Below are 18015 nucleotides of genomic sequence, written 5' to 3'. Positions count from 1 at the left end.
AAGATTTGGACCAGGCTCTTGGAGAACAGAGTACTGGCAGGGGGAGATGGTTGTGAGGAAGTGGTTGGGAATCACCCTTGTTTTAAGACTTCTGATAGAGCTGCCTGGACGCATCTGCTGCTTTGGGAAAGCTCAGGAACCATGGCCTCTGCTGCTGGGACCTGATTCAGCTTCCTTCCCCACCTCTAGAGCATGAGAAAGACCGGCTGTGTAAGAGTGCTGACTACATGAACCTACACTTCAAGGTGAAGTGGCTCCACAATGAATATGTGCGAGATCTGCCTGCCCTCCAGGGGCAGGTGCCTGAGTACCCAGTGTGAGTCATCATGTGGGCACTACATGGGAAAGGGAAGGGGTCCCTCCAACTTAGGGGGTGGGCAGGACCTATGTCTTCATTTCAGTTCAGCAAGCCAGTCTTGAGACTGCCAGTTCTAGGCTCTGTTGTAGAAAGGGAAAAGCATCAAACTGTGCCCTATCTTCTAGAAGACCCTAGTCTGGTGGAGCTGTTAAGCACATGGCATATGCCAACCACTGGCTCTAACCCCCAATTCTCCTGCCTGGCTGCAGGTGGTTTGAACAGTTTGTCCTGCAATGGCTGGATGAAAATGAGGATGTGTCCCTGGAATTCCTGCGTGGGGCCCTGGAACGAGATAAGAAGGATGGGGTAAGTTGGAGCCTTGGACTGCACTTGGGTCAGGCCAGGTGACCCAGCATTCAGCTGCCAGCAAAAGTTCCAGGGCTTTATGCTATCTTTGGCTTGGGTCATGATCTCGGTGTCCTGGGATCGAGTCCCACATAGGGCTCTCTGCTCAGCAGGGAGCCTGCTTCCCTCTCTCTCTCTGCCTGCCTCTCTGCTACTTGTGATAACTCTCTGTCAAATAAATAAATAAAATCTTTAAAAAAAAAAAAAGTTCCAGGGCTTTAGTTTCTTCCCTGTAGAGTTCATAAGGAAGGCCAAAGAGCCTCCCCTGCTAGGCAGCAGGAGCCCTTTTGAACCCTGCACACTTGGGAAAAGGTAGTGGCTGAAGATGACAATCCTATTGTTGGCTTTTCTTAGTTCCAGCAGACATCAGAGCATGCACTCTTTTCCTGCTCTGTGGTGGATGTCTTCACACAGCTAAACCAGAGCTTTGAAATCATCCGGAAGCTGGAATGCCCAGACCCCAGCATCCTTGCCCACTACATGAGAAGATTTGCTAAGGTGACCATAACCCTCCCTTTTCCCTTCCATTTGCCTTTACTATGCTCACAGCCTCATCACAGGTCTGAGCTCAATTCCCCTCTGTGGTGGCCTTCCAGTAAAGTCACCCCGTTCTCATTTGCTTGTTTCTGGGGTTGAGAGGGAGCTTTGTCCCTTACTATGAGATTCCGCTCTACCTCCCTATTGTTGTTCTGGGATGACAGGTATGATCTCAGGCAAGATCTGTGTAGGGAAAGCTAAGCGTTCCCTTTCCTTTCCTTTTCTCTTTTTCTTTTTTGTTTTCAGACCATCGGGAAGGTGCTGATGCAATATGCAAACATCTTATCAAAGAGCTTCCCAGATTATTGCACAAAGGAGAAAATGGTGAGGGTCAGGTCCTGGGAGCCTAGAGAAGAGAGTGGAAGACATCTGAATCCTTGCTTTTGAGGCTATCCTCGGACCGAGGGTGGGGGTGATGCTCCTGACTTGATTCCAGTAGGGCTTCTTTTGAGATTATGACACAAAATAAGAAGAACTTGACTAGGAGTTCGTCTGAGCCTCCATTTGGTACTTAATTTTCTATTAAGCTAGAGCTTTATTTAATCTTTCTTAAAAAGGGGGGGGCACCTGGGTGGCTCAGTGGGTTAATGCCTCTGCTTTCGGCTCAGGTCATGGTCCCAGGGTCCTGGGATCAAGCCCGGAGTCGGGCTCTCTGCTCAGCGGGGAGCCTGCTTCCCTCTCTCTCTATCTGCCTCTCTGCCTATTTGTGATCTCTGTCTGTCAAATAAATAAAATCTTTAAAAAAAAAAATAAGACATTCAAAAAGTTAAAAGAATAGTGCCATGAACACCTGAGGCCTACCAACCTGCTTAAAAATGGAAACGTTTGCTCCTAGTCTTTGTTCAAGGAGAACTGTCTGAATTGGTTCCAGATCTCAGTACTTAGGAAGAGATGCATATAATATGTGTTGTAAATTCCGTATCATTTTTGGAGTCGTATGAGAGAGAAACCTTAGTCTGATAGGTCCTGTGCCAAAAGAAGTCAAGACTCAACAGCTCCATCTTCCCCAAAGCCCTGCATCCTGATGAACAACATGCAGCAACTGAGGGTCCAGCTGGAGAAAATGTTTGAGGCCATGGGAGGCAAGGAGGTAGGTCTCAGGGTGTGGGGTTGCTGTACTTCCCCTTTGTTTCTTAGCTCCCTGGCCATAGAACTCTACCATCTCCTGACTAGGTATACGCCAGCAATTTAGCTTAGGGTCTGGGCTGGTTTAAGCTGAGGGATTTAAATAGACACTGAGGTAAAGGCCTTCTGACGGAGGGTTTAAGGGGTGCAGGAGGGAAGAAAAGTGTACAAAAACCAGCTCAGCCAAGCATACTTTCTGTGGATACAGTTGGACCCTGAAGCTGCAGACAGTTTGAAGGAGCTGCAGGTGAAACTGAATACGGTTTTGGATGAACTCAGCATGGTATTTGGAAACAGGTCAGTGGCCCCAAGCATACAGCCATAAGAGCCAGGTATGGCCCCTGGCCAGTCCCAAAGCCCCTGCCCCACACCCTCCATCCAGCTGCAGGCATGTGGATCTTTCCTCCCCTCCTGTTGGCTGTCCCTGTTGGAGCTGCACCAGGAGTATGCTGGAGTGGGACTGAGTAGCTGGTGTTGCTCCAAGGACAAGTGCGTGTTTGGGCAGGGGAGGGCTGCACTGCGGGCACATGTGTAGTTTTCAGGTGCGGATTGATGAGTGTGTTCGACAAATGGCTGACATCCTGGGCCAGGTTCGGGGCCCAGGGAATGCATCCCCCAACGCCAGGGCTTCAGTGGCTCAGGATGCAGATAGTGTGCTCCGGCCTCTCATGGACTTCCTGGATGGCAAGTGAGTACAGCACTCAGCTCCTGTGGGACAGGCAAGGCAGAGGCAATCACATGGAGAAGCCTCTCAGGGAAAGGGGCTCTCAAATTCTAGCTCTAGTCTTACCTGTTACATGGGCCCACAGCCTCACACTCTTTGCCACTGTGTGTGAGAAGACAGTCCTGAAGCGTGTACTAAAGGAGCTCTGGCGGGTGGTGATGAACACAATGGAAAGGATGATTGTTCTGCCTCCACTCACTGACCAGACGGTAAGGACGCTCCCCTTCCACTTCCTCCTGCTGTCTCCTCTATCTTGCTCCACACTTCCTGATCAAGTTTGGAGTCCTCTGCTTTTGACCGATCCCCTCTCTGCCCAGGGCACCCAGCTAATCTTCACCGCTGCCAAGGAGCTGAGCCATCTTTCCAAACTCAAGGTACTGTGGATGTATGGGGTCCTTCTGAGGCTGGGGGTGACAGGATGCTAGGAGGAAAAATATTTGAGCTTTGGAGATGGAAGAGGAAAAGAATGAGAGGAACATGTAATATAAGCTGGCAGATGGGGAAAGACTGTCATGGCAGCCCCAAGCTGTCCTGATGCTATTGCTTTCTCTGGGGTTCCAGGACCACATGGTACGAGAGGAAACCCGGAGTCTCACTCCAAAGCAGTGTGCCGTCCTTGACCTTGCTCTGGACACCATCAAGGTGGAGACCTGCCTCTTCTCCAGTCATACTTCATGTTCCTGGTGTTCCACTCTGCCAAACTGATGTCCCCTGGGCTCTTGCCACTCCACATCCAGAAGAGAGTGATTTTTTATGTTTGTTACTTTCTCTGTTATATCCATATTTCTGCTTGGGAGCAACCAAAAGTTACCTCCTTTATGCTCTCAGATGACTTGCCACAGACCCAGAGCACTTATTCCTGGGTTTTGAGTATAGTTCAGTCTACTTAGTTCCTCATTGCCATTCCTGAATATTTTCCACTGCGAATCAATCTTTCAGATCCTCATACCCCAGATCTGGCAGAAATTTCCCTCTTCCACTTATATATAAATTTATTTGGGCTTTCTACTACCCATTCCTTCATTCAGCCAGCCAACATGTGCAGAGGACACTGTGCATGAAGGATACAGAGAAAATCAGATATAGTTCCTAGCTTTAAGAGGCTTATATTTGGTAAGGCTACAATAAGGCAGGTACACATAAACTGTGATATGGGGCAGTTGGGAGAATTATGTTAAAGGATAATGTTCTCTAATAAGAGTTCAGAGGGGTAAAAGAGCACTTCTGGCAATTCTCTGCCTGAAATGCTTCTATTCCATATCTTTGCTTGTCTGGATAGATTCATACTTCAAAGACCCGCATCCAGGAATGTCACCATCCTTCACTGCTCCTACACAAATAATAACTCTTCACCTGAGAGATTGTGACTCTGCATGTTATTCCTGATCTTGTTGTCTATTGAATGGCTTACTGTCCTCATCATCCTCTTTTGGCATCTTCGTTGAGCTTCTGCTCAGATAGGATTTTCTCTGAGGACAGTGTGGAAAGCTGCCTCTTTATAAGGGGAGGAGGCTATAGCAGGTATTCTTTTGTTTTTCAGCAATATTTTCATGCAGGAGGTAATGGGCTGAAGAAAACCTTCCTGGAGAAGAGCCCAGATCTGCAGTCCCTACGCTATGCCCTATCTCTGTACACGCAGACCACCGACACACTCATCAAAACCTTTGTGCGCTCACAGACTGCCCAAGGTAAGGCCCAAGGGCTTTGGGTCCCTATCTCCATTCCTTGATACATTTCTGCCTCTAGGGAGTCACTAGCTTCCAGTCCTTAGAAAGGATCCAGGTACTTCTCCAGAGAGCCTATCAAATTCAGATCCCAGGATTTCTTGAGGGACCCCAGTACTCACCCCCACACCATACCCATACCAGACAGGAAAATGACAGGAACCTGGGAAATGTGCCTGAGATTCTTCTTTCAGACATTGCCGAGCTAGTGCATGTTTATCAAGGAGTGCACCCTGTCTGTTAGGAAGTATCTGTCAGGAAGCCTGGAGAATGAGTGATTGAGACACTCATGAAAACTCATAGCTTTGGGAATCTTGTTGGAAGTTGTCCTGGAGAGAGAAAGCAAAAGACTACAGATTGTCTAGTGTGGATGAGAAAAAGGACTAGGAGAGGCAAACTGTGGGAGCAGTTGAAGAGAGGATGTGGATCTTGGGGCTCTGTGCATAGCTGAGGTTCCAGCCTCATGGGTGATGTTCATTTATGCCTAGGGGCCCAGGTAGCTGGTTTTCTCCCAGTGACTTCCAGTCCTTAGAACCCCTCCCTGTCTTTAAGCAGGCGCCTCTATAAAACACATCTATAAACAAAACACATCTACCTAGAGATGGTTCAGACTGAAATTCAGCCCCTAGCCCTGAATCAGGGCCCTCCCAGAAAAGACTTTCAGGCACATTTATTATTTCATCTGGGGAACTGTGGGTGTGATGCCAAGTGAATCCGATGGCGGGAGTGGGAGAATTTAGGCTTTCCTAGGCTGTGGATTCAGAGCGCAGAGATGACCAGAAGGGGAAGAGGGATCTAAGCAGTTAGACTAGAATTGATAGAAGGTGAAAAGATGCAAGGGACTTGTAGCACTGCTACAAGTCCACACCTGTTCTTATTTCAAGTCCAGGATGGGAAGAAGAGAGAGCAAAGGAGTTATGAGCCTTGCTCAAGGGGGCAGGGAGATCTTTTAAAGAGCTGTACATGGAAAGACCTGTAACATCAGGGAGGATCTGAGTTAATCCAGAAAGACTTTTTAGAAATCCTGAACTTTAAGCTAGATGTAAAGATGAGGAAGGGCTGAAATGGGCACGTATGTGATAAGAGCAAGGGCGGGTACTGCAGGGAGGATCCAAGTGTGTGTGTATACCTTTTGTACCCATTGTTTTATCATTTAAGGCCTAGGAAATTAAAGCCTACAACATCTCTCTTTCCTGGCCTGATGGTCTCAAATACCTTCTCTCTGTATGTTCTTTTGCTTTTCCCCCATGATCTGGTTGATTTTTGACCCATGAAGTCTAATTTGGAGCACTGAGGCATTGACCCCAGCTCTTTGACTTCTCTCTCCACCTCAACTTTGTGATCCCTCAAAATATGTGTAGAGTTGCTCCAGATGGCTGTTAACACCTTAGACCTCTAACTGATTATTCTTTCTCTGTCCTGCTGCTGCTACTACTTCTTGACTTGCCTGTTCTCACTCAGTGCATGATGGGAAAGGTATTAGGTTTACAGCTAATGAGGACATTCGGCCGGAAAAGGGTATGTTGTATACCTTGCACATGTGAATCTAACATAGGCTAACACTTTTCCCTATGAACTAGAATGAGCTGCTGCTTAGGCTAGCAGTAGGGGAGCTATGTGTCAAAGTTCAGAAGCTCTATCCCAAGTCTCAGAGATGAGTGTTGTATTCATACAGTCTGAGAAGGGGTTGACAGTAGTTCTGTCCTCAGGATTCCCCCACCCCTCCACTTGAGGACAGGGTTTTATCTGGGGTGCAGTGTACCGGTATTTTATCAAAATAGTGAGACCTCTTCTGAGGGGAGCCTACAAACTGGCCAGAGACTGGGACTTGTGGAGGGGTCCAGGTATGAATAGGACAAAGTCTGAGCAGGGCAGCCTCCCAACCAGGGACGTCCTGGAATCCAAGGATAGGTGGGAGAGTGGAGAGTATTTTTAGCTAGAAGGGACCCACATTGTTCCATTGAGACACTGTGGGGTGGCCATAATTCCCAGACAAAAATAAAAGGTGGCAATGCTGTCCTTCTCTCTAATATCTTTCAATGAAAAATTCTTCAGCCTGGGAGATAAGAGAGGTTTGGGGCACCTGAGAGGTTCCCAGTGCATTTTTGGAACATTTCACCTAAGATGTCATTACCTTAATGTATTTTAATACACAACTTCATTCTTTATCCCCTTGCTTTCCCTTCTCCCATTGCTTACTTCCCCATGACTACTTTGGGTGATTGCTTCAGACTTAAGGATATAAGGTGGTGGCCTCCTAACTCCTCAGTTTTACCTGTGATAATTAGGCCTAAAGTCTTAGTGTTCTTCAGTGAGGGACCAACTGTCCATCTGTCCTTCAGGGTCTGGTGTAGATGATCCTGTGGGAGAAGTGTCCATTCAGGTGGACTTGTTTACACATCCTGGAACTGGGGAGCACAAGGTCACAGTGAAAGGTGAGTGGCACAGACTTACAAGTTGTAGACCGTTTCTTATGCACTAGCCTCATCAATTGAAGGCAGGGGCTGCTTTATCTCAGTCCTCCAACTTAGCCTTCCTCCAAGGGGATTGCCACCTGGGGGCTCAAGAACTGGGAACACATGGTGGGATCCCTCACAGACTTCCTTTGTTTGGGCAGTGGTAGCAGCCAATGACCTCAAGTGGCAGACAGCAGGTATGTTCCGGCCCTTTGTGGAAGTGACCATGGTTGGCCCACACCAAAGTGACAAGAAGAGGAAGTTCACAACCAAATCAAAGAGCAACAACTGGGCCCCCAAGTACAATGAGACATTTCACTTGTGAGTTACGGGGTAGGGGACCTCTAGGACTCTGGGGTGGGGGTGAGCTGGGAGGTAAGACTTGGGAGGGAAGAGGAGGGAATGGGTTGGATGGTGGCTGGAGTAAATTCATCTGAAGACTCTTTCAGCTCTGGCTTTCTCCCTTCCACCCACCCTGTGCTCACAGCCTCCTGGGAAATGAAGAGGGACCAGAAGCCTATGAGTTGCAAATATGTGTGAAGGATTACTGCTTTGCCCGTGAGGATCGTGTTTTGGGGCTGGCTGTGATGCCTCTGAGGGATGTGGCAGCTAAGGGCAGCTGTGCTTGCTGGTGCCCCTTGGGCCGGAAGATCCACATGGATGAGACAGGCATGACTATTCTCCGGATTCTATCTCAGAGGAGCAATGACGAAGTGGCTCGAGAGTTTGTGAAGCTCAAATCGGAGTCTCGTTCCATAGAAGAGGAGAGCTGAGCACCTAGGTTCCTGTGCCAACCAGATGGCATCAGTTCCACAAATCAGTGCCAGTGAGAGTTACTATGTAGCCAGCTTAAGGTCCTCATAGTTGAGAGGCTGACTCCTTCAGTTTGAGGATATTAAAAGAAAAATTGAGGTGATGAAAGTATGGCTTTTCACAGAAAGGGTCATGAATCCCTGACCAGCAGGTCTATGGTGCTAGGAGCTGAGCTGTGGGTATTACTGCATAGAGAAGTTTTCCATAAAGGGAGGGACAGACATTTCTGAGAGTATCAGCCATTCTTTGTAGACACCCCTCTCCATGCCACACCTTATCCAGCTAGACCCATACATATCAACCATTAGAAGAACAAATTTAGAGAGCCTGGAGCATGTATCTGGTTAGCTAAATAGTCAGTTGAGCCTCAGGGTGTTGCTGAGCCCTATAGTCTGGATTGGAGTATGGCCAGGGCAGGAATGTACAGAGGAGAATTTAGAGTCTCCCTTGAGCAGGATCCACTGGTTTTGTGTGGCTCCATGAAAACAAGGCTTTGAGCCTGAACAAGATACCTTCTAGAAATGAGCTGTGCTAATCTTTTCCCCAAAATATGTCATGAGTAGAATGAGGTTCATATGATACTTCAGAGCCCTGAGCAGAATATTCTTTGGAACCCTAGCACTGTAGGCCATCTGCCCAGGATTCCCCCTCCTTCACTCATGTAGGAAGGGGAACAATGATGTTTCAGAACATGAGAGGCTATTCCTGTGTGTGTGCACCTGAGGGCTAGTTGAAGGATCCAGGAAAGAGGGCTGTATTTTCTTCTTGGATAGACTCTGAACAAAGCCAAAAATTGTAGAAACCAGTCTAGAAGGAGTCCTCTTCGCCTATGGCTACTGCCTTCTGGTTGTCCTCTCCTTTGCAGAAGGAATCTAGTCTTTGGCCTCACTCCCTTTCATCTAGGTCAGCTGCTGTTTGCCTCACAGATGTTCAACCCTACAGAAGGAGCTTGGACTATGATCCCTCTGTACAGGCTGGATGGAGGGGCCATCAACATTCCTTGGGAAGTCAAAGACAAATTCTCTTTTAGAAGGTCATATGAACTTCTCAGCCCTTGATCAGAGAAGTGACATGGTTCTTGGATATCCTTGGTAGCAGCCTCCTGGACCTCCTGAGGACTCGGTGTTATCCACAGCTGTACCAGCCATTACATGTAACAAGAAACTAAGCATCTTTGCTGTTGTTAACTACTGTATGTGCCATTGTCACAGGACATTTTTGGCTAGTCTGTAATAAATTATCTTAGCGCAGCCTCTGGGGTCCGGTAATTCTGTTAAGGTGTGGAAAGCTATAGAAATAACTATCCTGTGTAAGCCTGTATAATGGTAAATTTCTTACCTGACTCTTTGCTGCCTATTCTCCCCAACAACATAAAACAGCTCTGGGTAAGCACCAAGCAGTAAAGCAGGTAATGTGGGCTAGCATCTTGGCCTTGACCTGAGACTACCAATCCAGTAACAGAGTCATGGGGACCCAAGGTATCAGCTTCCTGCAGAAGGTCCAGAAGAGTAGGAGATGTCATGTGCTAGTAGTATAAACTAGTCCATGTTGTGAGGACAAGGTAAGGGTGTGTTTCTGGGGATTGCTAGAGGGCTAAGGCTGCCATGTACAGGACAAAGGAATAGGCCTAAGAGTAGAAATTGGACTTTCATTTGTGAAGATTCAAGGAAATAAAGCTGGAGTAAAAAGTCTCCTCCTATATTGGAAGAAACAAGGTAAAATGAGGCCTCTTGGCAGGGAGATCAGAGAAGCTGACACAAAAAAGTGCTTACCTAGTTTCTTAACCCTCGTAGGGTGGGAGCTGAGTGGGAGCGTAGGATAGGGAATTAACTCCAGCCTTCCAGTTCCTCATTTCCATCTGCTTGCTAAATAAATCCTTACAATTCAGTTCCTCAGTCATTTTTAAAACTTCCTCCTTCTTCTGGAAGCCATTTGTGCTCTGTCATTTCTGCCTTAAACTTACCTGTTGAATCCATTGTCTTACCTCAGTTCCCAGTACCACAAATGGAATAGTGGCTTTTAGTTCCTCTTATTTGGATATTACTGTGATAATCACCTGCCTCCGTTCTGCCCCAGCCCTCTTCACATACTCTGGTAAGTCTCTCTCCTGTTAAAACTATTCAGTAGTTACCTATCATAGCCTTTGGGCTGAAATTCTAAGATCCTCCAGGACACCCCCCTACCATCCATCCTGTAGCTAGCTGTTCTAAAGCTCTTCCCTGTAGTTCCAACCCTACATGCACACTGCACTCCTACCCTTCTGTGCCTTTGCACATTCTGTTCCCCCTTCCTGGAATGGCCTGCAGGCTTTTCCATGGCCGCCTAGGTTCTGCTACTTCATGGCAGCCTTTAGGACCCAACCAACCCTGAACCCCTTCACACAGCACTTAAAAAGTTATAATTTACTTGTTTGTCTTCTTCAAAAGTCTGCGATCTACCCAAAGGCAGGGTCTGAGTATTTCATCTGTATTCCCCAGCGTCAGGAGCTTAGAGCCTTGCCAACAGCTACAGGACTGCTTTGGGAAACCAAGGCGGGAGGGGCAGTTGGCGGGCTCCTGAGAAGAGGGGCGTGGTTGGGGGGGGGTGCTTGTGAGGAGGGGCGTGGTCAGAGGCGGGACTCCGCCCTAAACCCTACCCTGGGCCCTAGGGCGCCTGCGCAGAAAGCGTTAAGATGGAGATCGGTGAAGTTGACGGTCGCTCGGCAATGGTGAGCAAGAAGCGCCCGAAGGTGGCGCCGGAGGAGAGGTTATTGCCTTCTCCCTCCCAACACTGAAGAGACTAACCCTGAAGAGACTACCTGACTGGGGTACAGCTGTGTGTACTTCCCGCTAATACCTGTCTATCCTCATACTTTCTTGTAAACTGTTCTCCCGATACTCCTCGAGGTTATTGCCCCCCCTCCCCATACTTGAGTATAGATAAGGGTTTCCCAGACACTCCAGAGAAGATAAGTTTGCCTGAATACCTAGCTAAGGGTATTTTTATTCCCCACCACATACTTCCCAAAGTATGTGATGGACACATTTACCCAGTTACCTCTTGAAACAGATACCCCCAAACTCCTAGCTAAGGCTCATTCTATTAACTCACGGAGTTTGTCCATTTCTCCAGCAATATCCAGATTCACCGAAAAAAGCATAGATCTTATACTACATTTGACTTGAAAGTGGCACATTTGTTATTCGCTCATATGGCACAGGAGACCTACTCCATAAAGAAAAGTCCAACTCTGGCTGGCTACCCACGGCTTGCAACAGCCTTGCAAATTTGAATTAGTAGCTATTTAAAACCAGATTTCACATTTTAACAATGCAGATTTACAGCCTTTTTTTTTTTTTTAAGGAGGTCTGTTAACTTTTAACTCATATTCTCACAAAGCAACTGGTGGTTGGAACTGAAAAGGAACTGTTAATTTACTATAGTTCATTACAGACTCCATTACTCTTTGTTTACTTACAGTGAGCTTTGCTTTATTTGCCTGGCATCTGGTAGGCATTTGAGTTTGTGCCCCTGTTGTGAAGATGTAGGACTTTAATTTGGGTCATTTTTTGAGTCAACACTCTGAGCTTTTAGTGGAAATTGAAATCCAAAGAAGATGGCTAATATGTTTAGATTCTTTTTGGTTTCTGCAGTGTTCGATTAGGATCAGAAATCGTCCTAATACCTAAAACCCAGGGTGAAATCTGTACCAAAGTCTTTGCGGTAAGAGAATTCAATCAAAATATTTTAAGTAGCTTTCCGGTGCATTTGATCTTGAAGAAAGCCAGTGTGCACAGCCCCTCTCTGATGAGGTCAGGCCAAGGACAAGAGGTTACTTGTTTCTCCTTGAAGACCTAGTTTTATAAGGGCCCAGCTGTACAGGAAGTGTAAGAGATCTGTACAGGAAGTCATGACTCAAAAGTGCTATCTCCCTTGTTCCAAAGCATACGGATGGTAACCTTCTTTCCTCCCTCAGGGAAATAACAGGCCTCATAATAATCAAGAATGGTGATAATCTGGGGTGCCTGGGTGACTCAGTCGGTTAAACATCTGCCTGTGGCTCATGACCTCAGGGTCCTGGGATCGAGCCCCGTATTGGGCTCCCTGCTCAGGGAGGCTGCTTCTCCCTCTCCTTCTGCCTGCCACTACCCCTTCTTGTCCTCTATCTCATTTTCTCTTTCTCTGTGTCAAATAAATAAATAAAATCTTAAAAAGAAAGAAAAATGGTGATAATCTGCAGGCTTTATCTAATCAGAAGTAGAATAGAAGTACCTTTAATGATGGATTTTTTAAAAGGTTTATTTATCTTAGAGGGAGAACATGAGCAGGAAGGGCAGAAGGAGAGAATCTCAAGCAAACTCTTCACTGAGAGCAGAGCCTGACATGGAGCTCAGTCTCATGACTCTGAGATCATGATCTGAGCAGAAGCCAAGAATCCTTTGTTTAACCAATCATCCAGGTGACCCAATAGTGGATTTTTAAAAGAGCAAAATCACTTCTTTGAACACAAGTATATGATCTACCTATTTATTTATTTATTTACCTATTTATTGTGAATATTCAGACTCACTCCATGAATGAAACTGCTATACCTAGAAGCGGAATAGCAAAGCTGAAGAAGCAACATGGAATAATGGAAATGGTATTGAAGTGGAAGTAAAAAAACATGAATATTGGTATCAGCTCTACTACATACTAATAAAGGGACCTTGCTTTTTAACTTCTCAGAGGCTCAGTTTCCTGCATCTGTTAAAATAGACTAATAATTCCTGCCATGTCTACCTCAGAGGGAGCAAATGGGCTCATTTAAATGTGAAAGCACTTTAAACTATACACTTTCTCTAGGTATATAGGGGATTACTATTATAATGATCCTCTGAATTCTGATTAACTTCTAAGGAATTAGTCTTGCATCACAGGTTCAAAATGAGCAAATACTTGCTGGGCACATCCTGTATGCTGGATAGTTGTCTAGGTACATGGCTTAGCATTGAACAAAACAAAAACTGAAAAAATTTAAGTAGGAGTCATTAGCATATTGCATACCCAGTGCAGTATCACAGCGTGTGAAACAATAGGAAGAATCTAGATGATGGGTTTGGGTTTGCCACTATTCTGTAGCTGTGTAAAACTAAACCACATCTATAAAATAAAGAAGTTAGACAAGGAAACCTTTACATTTCCTTCTAAAATATGTTTGTCATTAGAGATTCTAATTGCTGAAGTTCCCTACTGCTAAGAGCTTATTGCCCTGCAGGGATGATCAGACTGACAGAACTGAATGATCATAGAACTATAGGACAATAGAGTACTAATGTCACACTAGATATGCCACATGGCACAATAGTGGCAACAACAGTGTTTTTTTGTAGGTAACAGTATTTTAGAGAAGCTTCTTGGAAGACCAGGGAGGATGGAAAACTTTAGATCAGAGGAAAAGGAGACTCCTTCTTTAATATTAAAGATATTAGAAATTGAATGAATCGAAGTGCAACAACATGCCATTTTTTTGTTTTGTTTTCCTAGTTTATCAGTCAGAATCCTTGCAGAAAAATAGCTGGTGCATTCAAAAGGGTTTTTTAAAATTTTTTTTATTTTTTAAGATTTTATTTATTTATTTGACAGAGAGAGATTACAAGTAGGCAGAGAGGCAGGCAGAGAGAGAGGAGGAAGCAGGCTCCCTGCTGAGCAGAGAGCCCGATGCAGGACTCGATCGCAGGACCCTGAGATCATGACCTGAGCCAAAGGCAGCGGCTTAACCAACTGAGCCACCCAGGCGCCCTCAAAAGGGTTTAAATGAAGAGTTTAACCAACGGATTGTTTACAGAAGTACGATCAGTATTCACAGGAACTAGAAAGAAATGTTGAAACACATCAACAGTGGCAAGTTAGTGGGACTCCTAGGCCCCAGGGGAAAGGGGAAGGAGTGTTGTTACTAGAGACCACCTACAGCTACAATCTGGAAGACGACTGCCTGATAAGAGCTGTGGCCAGAAGGGCTAAGCAGTTGCTATAAGCAGAAATGAAGTAAAGAAATAAAATACTCTAATCTTTCTTTCTTCCTGCTCTCATGTCTCCAGCTAGTACTTTCTATTGGCAAAATCCAAACAAGCCTAGGGGTAAGGTAGTCTGAATGATGTAGTTCAGAGAGGTCATCTTCCCAAATAGGGCAGAGGGAATCTGGTAGGGGAAGACACAGTACACAGAATAACCAGCATACAAGGGATCTAGGGAAGGAAAAGTCACCACTCTGAACTCTTACTAAGAATTACCTAAGTTCAAATTCAAAATCCACTTTAAGTCTTAGTCTCCTTAGCTGTGAAATGAGGATAGTAATGCCTTTGTCCCAGGATGATTGTGAGGATTCTGTGAAGGGCGGGGAAGGTACAACAGTGGAGACTCTGCAGTTAGTAACAGTGGCCTGAACTTAGGTAGAAGCTTTTGAGGATAGAAGAAGTAGATGCTATCCCGAGTTTACTCTTTATTAATGAGGGAGGAAACAGAACTTCCTAATTAATTTCAAATGGGACAGTGAAAGAGAACATTGTCAAAGATGACTCAGGTTTCTGGCTTGGGCCACTAGGTGAATGGTTAGACTAGTAACTGATATTCAAAGACCGGAAATACAAGAGAAAGCACAGCTTCTAGGTGTGTGAGAGATGAGGAATAGAGATTATTTCAGTTTTGTAAATGTAGATTTTTTTTAATTGTGGGAAAATACGCATTATGTGAAACTTACTACTTTAACCATATAAAATTTAACCACAATTCAGTGACATTAAGTATATTCACAGTATTTTACAACCATCAGTAATGCTTATTCCAGACCCTTTTCATCACCCCAAAAGGAAACCCCATTCAGATTAAGCAATCATTCCTCAATACCTGTAGATTTATAGACTTGTGTGACATCCAAAAACAGATGTTAAGTAGCTCTTTGGATATGTAATACTGAAGCTCAAAATAAAAATTCAGACTGAAGGATATAGATTTTGGAATCATTAGTACTTAAGGAGTTCTTAATCTGGGGCCTATGGACTTGAATGAAAAAAATCTCATCTTGAATTGGATGTAAAATGTATATAGGTGTGTATGTTTATTTTTTTTTAAGATTTTATGTATTTATTTGAGAGAGAGAAAGAGCACACAAGGCGGGGGTGGGGGGTGGACAGAGGGAGAGGCAGACTCCCCACTGAGCAGGACTCAATTCCTAGGACCTTGAGATCATGACTTGAGCAGAAGGCAGATGCTTAACTGACTAAACCACCCAGGTGCCCCAGTGTGTATGTTTATTTTTATGAAGAAAGGGCCTTAATCAGATTCCCAAAGGAATTTCTTAACCTTAACAGAGTTACTAAGAAATGATGTATATAGTATATGAAGCTGGTGTTGGGGGGTGTGGAAGTGATTAAGAAAACTCAGGGAAAGTGAGTAATGAGAAAAGAATGAGGATAGGACCTTGGGTAATATTTAAGAAAGTGAGAAGTCCAAAGGGTCTTCTCTTAAATACAAGAAATAAAGTTGATGTCTTCTTCAAGATTAAAGGCTTTTAAAGGGCGATGTCATTTCCTAGTTGTTGCATATACCTCACTTGTTGCCTTTGTCAAATACCCAAACATTCATTTCATAAACTCATTCGTTTGTACTTTTAAATAGATGGTCTAATTAAGTGGCTTACCCTAACTTCTTCCTGATTTAATCTTATTTTTGGCCATTAGGTATTGGAGAGTATCATTTACAAGGGCAACAATAGAGAATTGACTAAGTTGTCATAATTTGCAACAAGCATGTGTGAATGCCTGTGTTATCTAGTACATTGTGGACTTTATGATAAACCAGTAGTTCTCAAAGTACGGGATCGGAACCAACAGCATCAGCATCAGCATCACCTGAATTTGCAAGAAATGTAAATTGTTGGGCCTTACCTCAGACCTGGTGAATCAGAAACTCATGGGACCCAGCCTTCCAGGTGATTCTGATGAAAATTAAAGTTTGAGAACAACTGTGATAGACCATTCCTGGCCAACTTGTTTCAGTTTATAAATAAAACATGGTGTCCTGGTTCTTTCATTATCTTTTATTTGGTAAAATATGGATGGCAACATTTTGCAATGTCTGATGAGTTCCTCATGAAAAAACTTGACTGAACATTCTTGTCTATCTGTGACCTTCTCCACCACTCTGATTACTAATACAAATACTATTCCCTACATGTTATTTTCCTCCTTGGTGTATAGTATTTATCTTCAACATAAATTACAAACTGTCAAGCTATTAAAATGCATTGGAAAAGGAAATAATTATTTATGTGAATATTCTTTCTTATCCATCCAGTCCTTTATTTTGGGACCTCCCAGTCTTTTGCTAAGTCATAGCCTTGGCTTCAGAGATTATGAAATGAACCTCACTGAAATTGCACCCTTCTTCTCTCTTCTCTACCCCATCAAGACATTTTTCAGCTACGTGGCCTTGCCTAGAGATGCAATAGCTATATACAAGTCCTTTGAGTTCCCTAACATTAGTTGCCATAGTCAGAAAGAAAGTAGAAGCCACAGACTGAATTTGAAGAGAATTGGATTTTGTTATCAAGGGCAATCAGGCAGTGTTTTCAGCTTCTGCTAGTCCAAGGGATAAGCCATACTGCACAGGATTTTAGTTATTTCTGTTTTTCTAAGAGGATTGTACACTAATTGAGGGCATGGATGATGTCTTACCTTTGACCATGTTTTAACACATACTAGGCACACAAACACTTGCCAAATTGGATTTACTTAATTCAGAAGTTAGAAGATTAATTAGTTAGGGTTAGGGTTCTAAGCCACTTTGTTATCTTAACTGACCTCTGTTTTCCTCATTCTGAGACAGATATAGTTTTGCCCTGCCTACTTCTCGGTATATAAGAATCTAAAAAGAGAATACATATAAAGTACTCTTTAAAAGTCCAGAGAACTCTGTAAATGTGAGGTTACATAATAATCTTGATTTATATGCCCTCAATTTTAGAGGAATAATTAGTTTATTCTGGATTGTGGCAAGAACACAGTATAGTGAGCTAGAAGTCAAGATGCTGGTTTCAATCCTGATTGCCTTTAAATTCTTTGGGTCTTAATTTTCTTTTATCTCAAACGAGGAAGCACAGGGCAAATTGGTATGGTGGTTCTCACTCTTGGTTATACATTGCAATCACTTGGTATCGAAAAATGCTGTTATCTGGAACAAACTAGCATATGTTTGATTTAATTAGTTTGGGATGCATGCTGGGACTTGAGAATTTTTTCTTCTCTTTTGCAGCCAAGATTTGTTTTGTTTGTTTAAATCAGCAAAACTAGTATTCAGGTACAGTCTTACACAAAATTCCAGGTTACCAGTAAAGCTTCTGCAGTCATTTTTTTAAGACTTTAAGCTCTGACTGCCACTCCTTTTTTCCTCATATCCCATTTTAGAACTCCTAAAGCTTCATAAAACACTATTAGAAAAACATTGGAATAGACCATTTTCAAGATCTCTTTCAGCTCCAAAACAATGTTATGACCCTATGCCTTCTCACAAGATCTCTGTCCTATCTTTTTCTTAACACCAATCTGACCCAGCATCAGACTGATTATTATGGAGGCTAGCTTTCAATTTACCTCCTGCTGATTACGCTAGCTCTTTTGCTGCAAGGCAATGAATAGTCTAAAATTTAATAGGCAAAAAGATCTCCTGGGTTTCTTGTTGCCACCCCTCCCAGAGATTCTGTGTCAGTACATCTAGAGTAGGGGCCAGGTGTCTGTATTTTTCTCAAAGGCTTTTCATGTTTTTGAAACAATTTGTTCATGGACCATGCTTTTGGGAATGATTGCTCTAAGAGGTTCTCAGTCTAAAGAAAAAGGGGCTGCTGAAATGTGGAGACATAGTGGAATAGAGGATTTTCTTCTGAGCTCAGTGCCAGAGCTACCGAAGAGTAGCATGTGG

At 44.2% G+C, this 18015-nt stretch overlaps 1 protein-coding gene across 7 annotated transcripts in view; it reads left to right on the top strand.

The window, feature by feature from the left end:
- Positions 1 to 9332, top strand: part of UNC13B (unc-13 homolog B) — a 237987-nt gene extending 228655 nt beyond the window's left edge. For 5 of the 7 annotated variants that reach the window (XM_044265432.1, XM_044265431.1, XM_044265434.1 and 2 more), the window contains 15 exons: positions 190 to 316; positions 568 to 664; positions 1058 to 1201; positions 1487 to 1564; positions 2253 to 2330; positions 2574 to 2662; positions 2901 to 3053; positions 3175 to 3298; positions 3407 to 3463; positions 3651 to 3731; positions 4630 to 4777; positions 6275 to 6331; positions 7156 to 7248; positions 7431 to 7590; positions 7757 to 9332. In XM_044265432.1, the coding sequence (XP_044121367.1) occupies positions 190 to 316; positions 568 to 664; positions 1058 to 1201; positions 1487 to 1564; positions 2253 to 2330; positions 2574 to 2662; positions 2901 to 3053; positions 3175 to 3298; positions 3407 to 3463; positions 3651 to 3731; positions 4630 to 4777; positions 6275 to 6331; positions 7156 to 7248; positions 7431 to 7590; positions 7757 to 8042 (1772 nt within the window). In that variant the 3' untranslated portion in view covers positions 8043 to 9332. The remainder of the gene's footprint in view (positions 1 to 189; positions 317 to 567; positions 665 to 1057; positions 1202 to 1486; positions 1565 to 2252; positions 2331 to 2573; positions 2663 to 2900; positions 3054 to 3174; positions 3299 to 3406; positions 3464 to 3650; positions 3732 to 4629; positions 4778 to 6274; positions 6332 to 7155; positions 7249 to 7430; positions 7591 to 7756) is intronic. The other 2 variants (XM_044265433.1, XM_044265430.1) reach the window with 1 other exon arrangement.
- Positions 9333 to 18015: the final 8683 nt, after the last annotated feature.

This window comes from Neovison vison, chromosome 9 (assembly GCF_020171115.1).
Source record: "Neovison vison isolate M4711 chromosome 9, ASM_NN_V1, whole genome shotgun sequence".
In the NCBI taxonomy this organism is placed as follows: Eukaryota; Metazoa; Chordata; class Mammalia; order Carnivora; family Mustelidae; genus Neogale; species Neogale vison.
Note: the sequence above shows the minus strand (reverse complement) of the source record. Positions and strands in the feature narration are given on the sequence as shown.